The sequence below is a fragment of the Macrobrachium nipponense genome, chromosome 6, assembly GCF_015104395.2.
Source record: "Macrobrachium nipponense isolate FS-2020 chromosome 6, ASM1510439v2, whole genome shotgun sequence".
In the NCBI taxonomy this organism is placed as follows: domain Eukaryota; kingdom Metazoa; phylum Arthropoda; class Malacostraca; order Decapoda; family Palaemonidae; genus Macrobrachium; species Macrobrachium nipponense.
Window position 1 is genome coordinate 50527653 of NC_061108.1, and position 14538 is coordinate 50542190.

The 14538-nt window shown below is 34.8% G+C and overlaps 1 protein-coding gene across 16 annotated transcripts in view; it reads left to right on the forward strand.

The window, feature by feature from the left end:
* LOC135216344 (eye-specific diacylglycerol kinase-like) overlaps positions 1–14538 on the forward strand; it is an 818192-nt gene that overhangs the window by 782436 nt on the left and 21218 nt on the right. For 8 of the 16 annotated variants that reach the window (XM_064251554.1, XM_064251555.1, XM_064251553.1 and 5 more), the window contains 4 exons: positions 6932–7078; positions 8395–8463; positions 8858–8899; positions 9570–9633. In XM_064251554.1, the coding sequence (XP_064107624.1) occupies positions 6932–7078; positions 8395–8463; positions 8858–8899; positions 9570–9633 (322 nt within the window). The remainder of the gene's footprint in view (positions 1–6931; positions 7079–8394; positions 8464–8857; positions 8900–9569; positions 9634–14538) is intronic. The other 8 variants (XM_064251559.1, XM_064251558.1, XM_064251569.1 and 5 more) reach the window with 6 other exon arrangements.

The window sequence follows — 14538 nt, forward strand, 5'->3', positions numbered from 1 at the left end:
CGTGTGTTTAGTACGGAAGTCGTCCGAGGACACTAAAAATGTCATAAAATTGAGTGGTTGTGCCAAGCTGATGTTTTTGTGACTGGTAGGTAGTCTTCATCTCTGCTTGAGCGATAAAGAGATCAAACATCATTTTCGAAGATTTCACAAATTTGCTTAATAAAGTTTGTGTATAAATATTATAGAAGTATACGTCTGATTCCGATTATAAAAGTAATTTTTAAAATTTTATATAAAGACTTCTAGTCAACTCGGTAAGAAGAGACTGAATCTTCAGTATCGCCACGATTACAACAATTTACTGGAGTCTCAGAGAAGATAGACCGTGAATTTTTTCTTTACCTCATCACGCAATTACAGTTGAAACCTATCCTGTCAATAAAGCTTTCTTTTTTGGTGTTATGTAAGGAGTATGACATTTCCTGCTTATCAGTTAAGAAATGTTAAGTGTGTAGGAAAAAAAATTATAAACGTGCACCCATGATAAATGCCTTCTAGTTATCAGCTAAAAAAGTGCAACTTCCTAGTGGTAGACGACGAAACTTGTTACAGTAACGGAAAGCATGTGTTGGTTTATCAAACAACATTGACGGTCTTGGTTAATTGAACCCCATCTTCTACTCTTGATTATCACGATGCTATGGTTTGTATTATTTTGCCTCATATACGTGTATATGTATATATATATATATATATATATATATATATATATATATATATATATATATATTATATATATACTGAATTATTCTGATTAATGCTGTCATTTTAGTCTGATTGCAGGTATAATATTGAAGCTACAAATGACTGTATTAATTTGCAATTTTAAATTTATAATAAAAGAGGTTCCCTTCATTATGAATTTAAAATTTATTTAATTTTTTTTACATGTTATGCTTAATTTATGGAGCTCAAGTTTATTAAACAACATATATCATTAAACTGTGAAATTGTATGTGTAGATATGCCACGTAATTGGTAAACTCAGAAAATTTTGAATGTATAGCATCAGACCCAGAACCCGAAATCAACAATTATGCTTTTGCCACCTTTTTTCCTGCTTATATGAGTCATTTAAATTTACATTGGAAGGGTACAGTTTTAAGATAAGCGTTATTTCAAAACACTATATTAATTTTCTTCGATAACGAAACACTGATGTACCTTAAATGGCACTTTAGCTGTTAAACTGTAAATTTATAACGTCCTATTCATAGACGTATTCGTTCAACATTCATTTTATTATATTCCTTAGCATACTCACACATTGTCTCCACACACACACACACACACACACACACACACACACACACACACACACACACAAAGGGCATGTGATTAAGCAGTTACAAGTATGAGTGTGGCTGTGATCGTTCTTGATTTATTTTCTATTTTTTTAGCGTGCAACTGAGTTCTGGAACAAAGTAAAGGATATGATACATAAACTAAGCATTCGTTAAGAAACTTTATTTAGCTTTGTACTGTTAACTAAAAACGGAAATTGATTCTGAATACTTGAAAGTGGTACCTAATTTATGTTTTGCATTCCTAGGATTCCTAGGTGTTCCTTTACATTATTTCGGAATACCCATTTCTTATTTCAAATTATTTATATAAATATATTAACAATAATATAGATATATATATATTCATATATTTATATTATTGTTGATATATAATATATAAATAATTTCAAATAAGAAATTATAATACATTATATTATTATATTATATATATATATATAGTATATATATATATATTTTTTTGTTGGGGGGGGGAAGAGGCAGAGACTAACAGACGGAAGACAAGAGCAGAGCGAAGCGGTAAAGATTGAAGTAATGAAATCAGATTCCCAACACAACCCAGTGGATGAAGAGAAAACATTCAGGAAAACAAAGTGATTGAGGAAAGATGGATTAGATATGAAACGACCAGAGTATACAAAAGAAGAAAAGGGACGGCAGCACAATGTTTAGAAACTTCTGAATGAAGGCAAAGATTATGAATTGGATGTAGCTAGGGGCACCGGGAAGATAAAAATGGTCATACAACTCTCAAGAACCAGCAATTTAATAAAGAAATCGGAAGAGTTGGTCATCGCTGAACTCGCCAGAATATATAATAACCGGACAAAAGAACTTGTAATAATGATTTTCAAATGAAAATGGAATGCACTACCATGTGGAAGTACAGAGGGATAAAATTGCTTGAGCATACTATGAAAACTTTCGAGTGGGCGCTAGAAAAATTCTTAAAACTGATATTTACAGTTTGGCTACAGGCCAGAGAGGTAAAAACTCCCCGAAATGGACCATACAAAGAAGAAGTTATTAAGCCACATATTTGTGGAGCTTGAGAAGTCAGTTGACAGAATACATAAATGAACAAATGGGAAGTAATTATGAAGACGGAGGGTACCAGAAAGACTGATGAAGCTAGTGATATTACACTATCTTAACACAAGATCCAAAGTGAAGACAGTAGCAGGTGCAGCAGAAGGTTTCAAGATAATTGTTGGTGTGCTTCAATCCTCAGCCCTGAGCTCTCTGTGCTGCTATCATAGTGATGGAGCAAGCTACAAAATAGTGCCTAAAAACCGCCCCTTGCGAGCCGACCTAGGATGAACTGTAGAATTTGGGTTATATATGGAAGCTCAGGAAGGTGAAAGTGTTTAATGAAAAGGAGAGGATTCAAAATCAACATGTCATTCAATGAGCAAAGCAAAGCTTATGATGACTGGAAAGAAGAAAGAAAAAGAATAGTCAGAAAATTAGTCACTAGAAAGAAGATAAGAAAAAACTAGTCAGAAAACTTATCAAGTCTATTATGACGTCTGGGTCCCAAACCGGCTGGAAAATGAATGACTGGAAAAATGTGGGTGTGAGCACTGTGCATCGGGTGCGACACTATGGACTGAATGTAAGAGGCGTCACGAGATGCTCAAAACTGGTAATTAGACATGGAATAAGGGATTATTGATGCCCAAAAACCTAAGAGAAAATGGGGAAAGGAGGGATGTGAAAAACCATGCAAATGGTAGAAGAGTAGATCTTAGAATGGACAGAGACAGCTAGACTACTGGTAAATAAAAATATGTCGGCAGAGAGCACTAAGACCAGTGATGTATACATGAGGCCTACACAACTCTGAGCAGAAAACGTGGGCACTGACAATTAAAAATGGAGATTTTGCTAAGGTGTGACTATATGAATAAATAAGATTAATATCACAAGTGCAGTGAGACTGTATTACAAATGACAAAGTGGAGGAGAAATGTGATATACAGTTTCTGTATATCACATTTCTCCATTTTTAATTGTCAGTGCCCACGTTTTCTGCTCAGAGTTGTGTAGGCCTCATGTATACATCACTAGTCTTAGTGCTCTCTGCCGAGATATTTTTATTTACCAGTAGTCTAGCTGTCTCTGCCCATTCTAAGATCTACTCTTCTACCATTTGCATGGTTTTTCACATCCCTCCTTTCCCCATTTTCTCTTAGGTTTTTGGGCATCAATAATCCCTTATTCCATGTCTACTTACAAGTTTTGAGCATCTCGTGACGCCTCTTACATTCAGTCCACAGTGCTCACACCCACATTTTTCCAGCCATTCATCCACAAAGATTGATAAGCTTTTGACAAATATCAGAGAGGGACTAGGAGGACGAAGAATTATAGAAATGCCCAGGAAATCATGGAAAAACGGAACAAATGAGAAGTTGAGAAATATGTTTGTATAATGGGGTAATTGGGCTATGTCTATACTTACAGGGAGTTGTGCCCCTAGCCCCTAGTCCAGTTGGCCCAACTGGTGGTTCCTTGATTAGCGCCCTGAGTTCAGGGTACGAGCATCTGTGGACTTGCTCAGGCGGGGGCATCTAGCCATCTGATTCCTGGTGCTAAGTACTGTCTAGATTGAAGAGCTGAATTTATTTTAATAAAAATTACAAAACTATTTCTAACTTTTTTCCTGATAAAATAATAAAAGATTTACTTGGGTTTCGGTGAAATGTGTATTCGATAAATTGTGTATGTCGGTAAATTGTTGTCAATAAATTGTTGTCGGTGAATTCGGTTGCTCCCATACAAACCAATACTAAATTACTCATGAATTCAGTTCACCACTGAGTTTCTTGCCAAAACAGAGGCTCCGTGGAATCAGATTACTGACCATTTCTCTATATAAAGAACGAGGTCATTCTAGATTGCACCATAAAATAAGTATGGTTCTTTGGAATAGATTATGTCCACTATCAACAAAAAGAAGCTTTATCCTCATTTTCCTATCCTGAACCTAGTCCGTATTCGAGATGTGGGTACGTGAGTTCTGAATGTTAGTGCAATGCGTCGTCACTAGGCACGTTACGGAAAACGCTTCAAAAAGGCTGTCGGCAATTTTATCATTACGGTATTCTTTCATATTCAATGTATAGTTATATACGTACTCATTTAATCAGTGCCATAGCAACGGAAAATATGAAAAGATATGCTTTACAAAAACTATTTTCAAGAGGAAGAACTATAAAAGTAAACCTTTTAAGTGTTTTTAAGTTAATTACAATTATTATAGCTGATTATAGTTATAACCTATGTGAGCCAGTTGGTAGGGCCCTCGCCTATGCCTAGGAGTCGGAAATTTATTTAGGCTTGATTATTTGGAAAAGTAAAGAGTCGTATACAGAAATAAATAATTATGAATAAGTGTGTGTGTGTTGACCAAGGAGATTGTTTTTTAAAATATTAAAGTCTTCAAATGTTTGTCTTTAAGGAAGCAGGTCTCTGCTTCAGTTACTACCACCAAAGTGAATTTTATGTTAATTATTTAGCCTACCATAGGTAAAATTTGCCACTACCATAAAGTTAGTCTTTGTGACGTTAATCTCTATAAACATTACAATTTACGTTATATGCACGATGTCGGTACAGAATAATTCTCTTTACATCATTAATTATACAGCATTTGAATTAGTGAATGCATTACATTAATGATTGAGTAAATATGTTATGTTAAATATTGTCTATGTTAAATTACCATGTTAGTGAGGGAATCTTTATCAAAAAATGTCAGTTTCAAGTAACTAAGATTTTGTTTAGGTTGAATTGTGTAATACATATATATATATATATATATATATTATATATATATATATATATATATATTATATATATATGAACACATACATGATGTACGTATTTATGTATGTATGTGTGTGCGCAAGTGTGTACACAAACACATTCAATCAACTTTACACCGTGTCCCCAAAGAGAGGGTGGAACCAGAGTAAAAATAACGCAAAGGTTGTGGCTACATTCACACTTGAACTGCAGTGAGTGAACACCAACCATTAGCACTTTATACACTTGCATAACATTTGCAACACTTACATAACATTTGCAACTTCATACATTGCCACAGAAACTTATCACTAACAAATCGAGCCCCGCTACATAAACTGCATCATTCTCTGCTATCTTGCCAGTACTCTTGCCCTTCCTTGCCAATACGTCTTTCACAACTTAATTCAGCCATTTCAGTCTTCCTCCCGCCTTCCCTCCAAATTCTTCTGATGGTACACTTTTCACCAACGTACCGTTTTCCACTCGACCACATAATTTGATCATTCCAAAATCCGCTGGTGCAATGGCTTCACCGATGCTGCCACCCTCTTTCCACGTCTACGTTTGTTTACATTTTCACCCTTCCAACTGTTCGCAGGTCATACATACTTTGCAAACAATTCATTCAACATCTCAAGTGCTATCTTTCTTTAGCGTTCAAAATCCATGCTTTTCATTTCATATATATATTATATATATATATATATATATATATATATATATATATATATAATATATATATATAATAATGTATGATATATATATACATAATATAATATATATAAATATATATATTATATATATGTATATATATATATATATATATATAAACATACATATATATAAATAAATATCATATATTATAAATAAAATATATAAGTTGATCACTTGCACAATTGTTCTGTGCATTCATACAATTCATAACAGATCCTCATTTAAACAGGATGGTGTCTAACAGAGATTTTATGTGAAAAGTTAAAGCTTTTAAGGACTATCTGTCCTTATCGTCTAGTAGCCGTAAAAAGATTTTAACTTTTTCAAATAAAATCTGTGCCAGATAACGTCCTTTTTAAATGACGTGCTGTTATTATATCAATATATTATATATTATAATATTATATTACATTAATTATAATATATATATATATATATATAATATATATATATATACATATATATATATATATGCATACAACAATATCCCAAAAATCAATATCAATATGACATTATTATCAAAAAAATCAATGAGACACAAAGTATGCCTCGTGAGTAATGCAGAATTCCATAAATGTCTTTTTAGGTTTATGGAAATATTCAGTGTTGAAATTTTGGCCAACTATTATTATATATCACAAATGAAATAAAGCATCAGCAATATTTATCAATCAAAACTCCAGTTATCTAAAAGGGGTTTATATTTCGGAGATTTTAACAATGGCCAATCAATAAAATCAATCGTAAAAATATTCGGCTATATCTGCTAACCCTTGAACCCTTAGCATTACATTATTAGGACCATTACAACCCCCATACCTATGTAATAGGAGGTTTCAAACTTCTCTACAGTACTAATTGATTAACTTAGTCATCTCAAATTCCTGAGTAATTAGTTTCCTTATTAATTTTGATATCCTTAGAAATAGGCACTACACTTTTCTGGAAATGTACAAAACAATGGATTGCCCTGGTATATAACGTAATTAGACATCATTGTAAAAGCACCTAGTAACATGTACCGCGGTAACTATGGTACTCGTTGCAATCCCTGGTGCCTTGGTAAATTTGGTATTTATGGTACTGGCTGGGTCTCACAGCGTGGACAACGACCTAGACCATAGTGAGCGGATGGCCATGGTAAGCGACAGTGACTCGGGAGTGGGCGGCACTGATGTGGAGCTGCGCAATCCCGCCTCTGCCCTCATCACTAGTCAAGAATCTGTCGACAACGGGGATGATGACAGGTAAAATGTTTATCCTGCTGACCCGCGTGGAGGCACCTGACCATCAAGACCTGGCATGTATAATAAGGTTCTCTTGGCAACCTCTGTAACGAGGGCAATATGAAGTATTGCAGTAAGACAAATTAGATACGTATGAAAAAGAGGCACACCATTCTCTAGTGTCAGCTATGTACTATTGGATCCGACTGGACAAAGTGATCCAGCTATGTTTAGCTATGCTCAGTATTCTAGACCTTCTTTCTGGGCACGTTTACTCTCTTAATCTAAATATTTTTATCTGCAGATAGCCTTTAGTTTCCACATGCTTCATCTTAATAAGAGAAGCTCTTATTTCTGAACTTAGTGAATGGTAACAAACTTGTCAGCTTCCTCCACGTGGCCAGCTTTAATGTAGAAAGAAGTGTTAGCTGCTGCTTTTGGGGCACGAGGTCTGGCGAGACTGCTGTGGCTGGTGTGGGGGCTGATGCTGATGCTGTTGCTGCTGCTGCTGCTGCTGTTGGTGTTGGTTTTATAAGTGCTGACGAGGATGCTACAATTCACAACTGCTCAATAGGACCCCTTGCAGCTTTCTCTTGCTGTAGGGACTTTGAGTTTGCCTTTGCAGAATTGAATAGATTTACCAACAGAGTTGGTTTTAAAAGTTAGGAACAATTTTTAAGATTTTGTTTATAGGGAGAGCAATGAATGACACTCATTTGTTACTTTGATTTGTATTGTTTTGCTTTGTCTTGTTTTGATTATATTCTGTTTTCCTTAACTTAGCTGAAGTTCTCTCAAATTATGTAACCTTTCCCAAAAATATTCTCACTTGTAATACATCTCCTTTTGGTTGCTGTCCAACTATAATAGGTCTTTTTACGACTGATTATCTCACGTTTGTCTTGTATGTATGTGTGTATTTATGTAATGAAAATTGAAATTCCTAAGTGCACAACTTTGAGTAGAATAGTGTCTTGCATGAATAATTTGTTTTTGTAAAAGGAATAGTCTCAGATGTGATTCCATCTCCAAAACCAGGTACATATTGTATGATGTTACAACTTCTGAGAATAAGCATGCACTTTAATTTACTTTTTTTTTATCATGAATTCATTTACAGAATTCTCTCTAAGCTGAGGGTTGCTTAGAAGGAAATATCAGATGCCATTTAGAGTATAATGCAGTTTTTATTTTTATACAATCCTGGTGTTTACTGTGTACAGTTATCACTTGAAATAATAATCAGTCCCTGTAGGATCAAAAATTATAATTCCTATTTCTCTTTCCCTGCATCTTGTGGACAACTTGTGATTACTACAACTGAATTCATCAATCAGCATGCATGATAGTCGGTCATCTTCCAGTATGCATGGTTCTACATCATCTGTGCCCTCTTCCCCTCCCAGGTATAATGGTCATATCCAAAAGAGGCTTCCGCTCTGTTTCGCTCTGTCATTTAGGATGACATGAGAGAAAATGCTGCAGATTGTCACGTGCTAAGGCATAATTTATGCTTTTTTGGATATGCCCACCGCATTTGCTCCAGTGGCACGCCATAAACACGTTAGCCGGCCAACTATTTGGCTTGAGGAGTAACGTGTAGGAGCTTCATAGTGATTTTGCATCCCTAACCCCATGCAGTACTGAAAGCAGTTTTACTGTATACAGTACCTATACAGAGTAGGCTCGAGAGAAGCGTATCACACTGTGTGTGACTTTTATCATTTACATTTTTTCTACTAATTTTCATTCTTCCTTTCATGAATTGTCATTTTTCTGATGTGATTTTTGATTTTACAGCCTGCATGATCGTGTCTTTGGTCCTGAGTTCTTCCCTTCCAGGTATATTCTGTGTTTCTGCTGTAGATGTTGCTGTGAAAATGAACCAAACGCTATTTCATTCCATGTAGTGAGTGACAGCATTAATAAAATGGAAAATTTCAGAACCATTTATGTGTAATTTGTAAATGTCACCAATTCCTCAGAAACCTTTTGTGTATTTATACTGTTTACATAAAACCAAATACCTCACTATAATTCCACGTACTTTTGTAAGTCATGCTTATCATGGTAAAACGTTTAGTTGTAGCTAAGCGTAGATACAAGAAAGACATTGTGAAGGGAATACACAATATCACGTTTAGACTCCATCCTATTCTAGAATAGCTTTTCACATTCTATAGAAAGGAAATTAGTTCAATACAGTATTATGGTTTACTTATGCTCAGCAGATTTCGTACTGGGAGTAGGAGTGATTGAGTTGTTATAGTTGGTGTAGTCTAGTGTTGTAATTTCATTTATTTTGCATATTAGTAAATGATTAACATGTTTTGATTTGTGCATGCACTTTCCTAAGGTGCAGATTTCTTAGGAATGGACAAGTTTACTGAAGTTTGTCCGTTTGACTCAGTGCAGCCAAGGCATTTTGCATGTATTACAATTTATATTAAAGTTAATTATTTTCAAAGACATCGTAAATATTTTTTGACTGATGTACTGTTTTCTTCCTCAGCCACTTGCTAGAGAAGAACTCGGATGGAATCATAAAGGCTGCAAAGCAAGGAGACCTAAAGTTGGTAAGTAGACAATACAATTGGATGAAAAGAAATTTCTTTATCTGAAAGAATGCGTCGTTAATTGGAGTATGTTGAGAGAAGCTGGCAAAAGAAGTCATGAAAATTCTCTGTACCTCAATATGCATCAATACTGACGCTAACAAATGTGTTGCCAGCCTGTCTGACAATATACCACGTGGGTTCATCATGTTTTGCTTGAAATGTTTCCTTCCATCATATCACCATGTACAATTATTTATTTGACATTTTAGTGTCTTCTGTCCTCAGAATATATAAAAATGAGTTGATAGTGGAATTGAAAAATTCGTTAGTTAAAGAATTTTTCAAATTTCAGTTTGCTGTTATGATATTCATTTCCACTGTATATCTAGAGAGCATTTATTATCCATATAGAATTGCATAGCAAACACAGGAGCAGGTAAAGGCTTCTAGACAAAAGTGTTTGATATCTGAACAACCTTTGGGCTGGATGGAGTAAAGAAAATTAATACTCCTATTATAAAAAGTAGATGCAGTTTGGCCTTGCAAATACATACGTATAGTTCTTTCAATAACTCGCTTTTCTGAGAAAAACCTTTGCGGGATTTGTGTGAATTGCACAAAAACGATTATGATCCAGAGTACTTTATATATATATATATATATATATATATATATATATATATATATATATATATATATATATATATATATATATATTATATATTTGAGGAGGTTAAGAGAGGTATAAAAGCGGAAATTTCTGTCGGAATTCTATTTGAATTCATACTTATGAATGACATCATAGTGCAGATCTGTTTTATCCTTTTATGTCGTAGAAGCACGCAGACCTGTCAAAGTGTAATACTAATATTTAAGCATATTCAACCTTTTTATTTAGACACATTAACGTGGATTATAAAATGTATCATCAAACCACAGAATGAAATGTTTAGGAGCAACCTAAGAGAAACGATCTTTTAAGAGGTGCGAGTCGGAGAAAACGTTGCGAAAATAGATAGCCTAGTGGATAGAGAATAACAGGAACACAAATGAAGTACAAAGAGCAAAGGCGTTGGGAACATAGGATTGCCGGATGGAACCTTCAGTACTGCCCGTTATGTTTTTTTTCAACCAGTATTTCTTCTTTTTTAACATTTTCTCCTAAATTTATTCTCCAACATTTAACTGTCACCTACTTTAAACTTTCAGTATTCTTGCAAAAAATCTCATTCAGCCTAAAATATTTAAAGGCTTCTTTTATTCATGGTATTTATTTTATATTTTGTATATGTATACCATAAGTCATCTTCATGGAAGTAAACCCTTGTGGACCTGAACAGCATGTCTGTCCTACAAACATTCTCTTTTAACAGTTTTATGTATTGTGATGGCGGGTTTCACCACCACACTATACACAATTTTCTTTTATCAAAAAGTATTCACCATACACAATACTAGGTCCATAATTGGTGGAATAGAATCTCACTTCAATACCGTGTGCAACATCCATTCAAGGGGGCAAAGAAAATACTAAAAAAAATCCTTCATTTTAATACATGAGTATCAAACAGAAATAACACCTGAACCTCTACAATACAAAAATATTTAAATAACACTCACTCTTAGTCACCTGCAAAAGAAAACAATGACACAATTAAAGATAGATAACAACACACATATTCCAAAAGAGTTGAGGGGGTCCAGAAAGGAGGAGGTAAACAAAAAGAAAGAATAGCCTAACAACTACAAGCTAATATCCCCAAAAACTTTTTCATGTGACTTTTAAGGGTCTCATCTTGAAAGACAATGCCAAACCCAACGTCTGGAGGATACATCAGGGTAGCAGGGGTACTATGGCCCAAAACCGGATTCAAATGCCGTGATCCAAATAAAATTGACGAACTCAATGTAGATAGATGGGTATCGGCCTTACCAAATCACAGTGATGTCCCCTTAACTTTGTAACTGAACCAAGGGCAATGATGAAGGCCGGAAGAAGGATCACAGGATGAATGATCCAAAGAATCCTTCCAAAAGTGATCGAGGACAGATCCAAAAAGCTGCAACATCCAATGGCAGGATATTCCAAATATATATATAAATGCTTTCAAGTAGCAACCACTACAGTTAGGATCCTGAACTCTTCAAGTGATGGCTCAGAAAACGACTACCTTCAGAAACAACAGGCGTTTTCCATAACCCTTCTGGCCACCCAGAGCAGGGGGGCCGGGGGAAGGCCACATACCCACTTAACACCAAATATGAAAGAGACAAATGGCATTAGTAAAATATTAAAAGGAGCAAACCACCGGAGAGGAGAAAACACGCTCACACACAAAAATTACCATACTTAAGTAATTAACATTTAATATTTAACCAAATATACTAATCACCTTTCATTAAATGGCAACTAGATGTTGACCCGGATGTCAACGGGGAGGTTTGGACACCCCGTGTTACAGTGATACCTAAGTATTCTTTTGAGATGATGTTTAGATGATGCTGTGACTTCTTTGTAGCAGTCCTTACAATCATTTGGATTTTAAACCCTTCCAAGAGAAATAAAATGCATATGTGGCCAGGGAAGTCTTGATCTTTTGTCTTCTGGAGTGTTATTTCAAATGGTTTATAACCATCAGGAGAGCGTATCAGTGGTGTGGTCGGTATGGTGTTGGCGTGCCACGTATGTGGCCACGAGTTCGATTCTCTGGCATCCCATTGAGGAGTGAGAGATGTGTATTCCTGGTGATAGAAGTTTACTCTCGACGTGGTTCGGAAGTCACGTAAAGCCGTCGGTCCCGTTGCTAAATAACCACTGGTTCCATGCAACGTAAAAACACCATACAAACAAACACACAAACAAATAACCATCAGGCCTATGGTCGTGAGTATAATGAAAGATGTCAATTCAAACATAAATTTAAAGAGGTGTTTTCTTGTGTCCATTTCAATAATGGATTTGAATCAATCCTGAATACTTACGGATACCTAAATTTTACAAGTATATATCAAACATTATGTCGACGTCTACAGCACGTAGGTTATCTCATGCTTCATAAACCCAATTTAAGCCACTGTAGCCATATATAGTGTAAGCTATCTTATGCACCGTGTCACCATAAACCCAATTAACGACAACGTCTCCACTTAACAGAGGTTTTCTGTTTCACATTAGAGTATACACCTTTCTCCCATTCTTTTTAATCTATATTTAATTTTGTTGTTAGTAAACTTTTTTTCACAGCATATGATTCTGTAGCATTTTCTGAGTACTGACATTTTTTGCATCCCAACTTAAATAATTTAAGATTTTTGAAAATCAAGTATTCATCACATTGGTACTTATTGAGTATGGGTTTTCTTTGCTTATCTGCTGACCAACTAACGTATTTTTTTTTTTCCAAAACCTAATGCTGTCCTCGTATTTTTAGACTTTGCCCACATTTCGAATGACAAGCTTCATAAAAGGTATTTCCAACCAACTTTGTTTTGTTTTTAAGAAAATTGTCCCTATGATTTTGCCTTGTGGGGTTCCACAGCTTAAAATATTGCAAGACTCATTGGTAAATGTCTTCTTGTTTCTTAAACCCAAATATTGTTATCTCCATTAGGGCCGGTGTACAGTGTCCCTTACACATCATAACCTTAAGCAGTACTAAAGGTTTTCTCCTGCTCCCAACAGCAGTTTTTTTTCTTTAATTTCATCCAGTCTTCCATATTTTATTTTCGACCTTGAATAATTCTTTTTTCTTTTTTTACTTTTCTCGGTACTAACCATTTTTATTTTTACATTATTTTATATGAACATGAATCAGTGCTAAAAACTAGGCGGAAGCTTACCTGAACAACTGGCTTCATCATCATTTGTACTTTCTTGGCAGTTATCCTTTTAGAGGGTTAGTAGTCAAATTAGTTCTGTCTGCTGTCGTCTCGCTGACAGTTATTAAGGCATTGGTGATCATGAAGGCCCGTCCTGAAGGAAAATGGCTTCTCATTCGTGGATTTAAATATTTTGAAATCATGAATTAACAATAATTACGACTGCAGTAATGACAACAAAAAATGTAATAGGAAAGACATCATTAACATTTTACCCTAAAACCAAAAACATAGGAACAAAGAATGGGTCAGAATATGAAGCAATCAAATTTTGAACATGAGACCAGAAAACTGAGCAAGATTTCGCTTTTTGAAAACAAGAAATTTCAATGTGTCACTCTTAAGCTTGCAGACCGTTACACTTCCTGCAGATCAGAAGAAAATGTTATGAATATAGTTTTGAGAAAAAATAAAAAGAAAAAAGTAATAACTAGAGCAACCACAAGAAATTCAGGGGTTTAAAAAAAATCAGTGGTACAAGAGTTTCTCTCTCAAGTTGACGCCCCGAAACTGCATATCAATGGGACAATAATTCTAGAGATCCAGTATCCAAGAGGCTAATAGATATGAAATTCCCAGCAAAAATCTGTTTCCCACAAAAATTTGAATCCTCCGAAAACCACGAGACTACTATTTGCAACTCCGCCTCGTCAAAAGCTGGATACGCAAGAAATTCTAATATAAGGTTCTTTGTACTTTTTCAGGCCCTTAAATAGCGATAAAAGATAGCCAAAATTACTAACTATAATATCAAGCAAAATCAAAACTATGTCATGTGCAAATATAGAGCAGATTTGAAAATATTTATGAAATTATCTAGCTTGTTCAAAAATGTAAAATTTTAAAATTACTAGGTTAGAAAAAAACTTGCTCAAAGCATTTTGCCAGTAACTGTCAGATTAATGATTTTGTAGAAGGGAAAAAGCAGAATTTCGACCTCTGATTTTCACAAAAAGAAAACATAAGTATTGAGGCAAGACCTAGTTTATATAAATTGATGTGTGAACATGCTCACTAAAAATCTTACAATGTGCCATCTAGCAG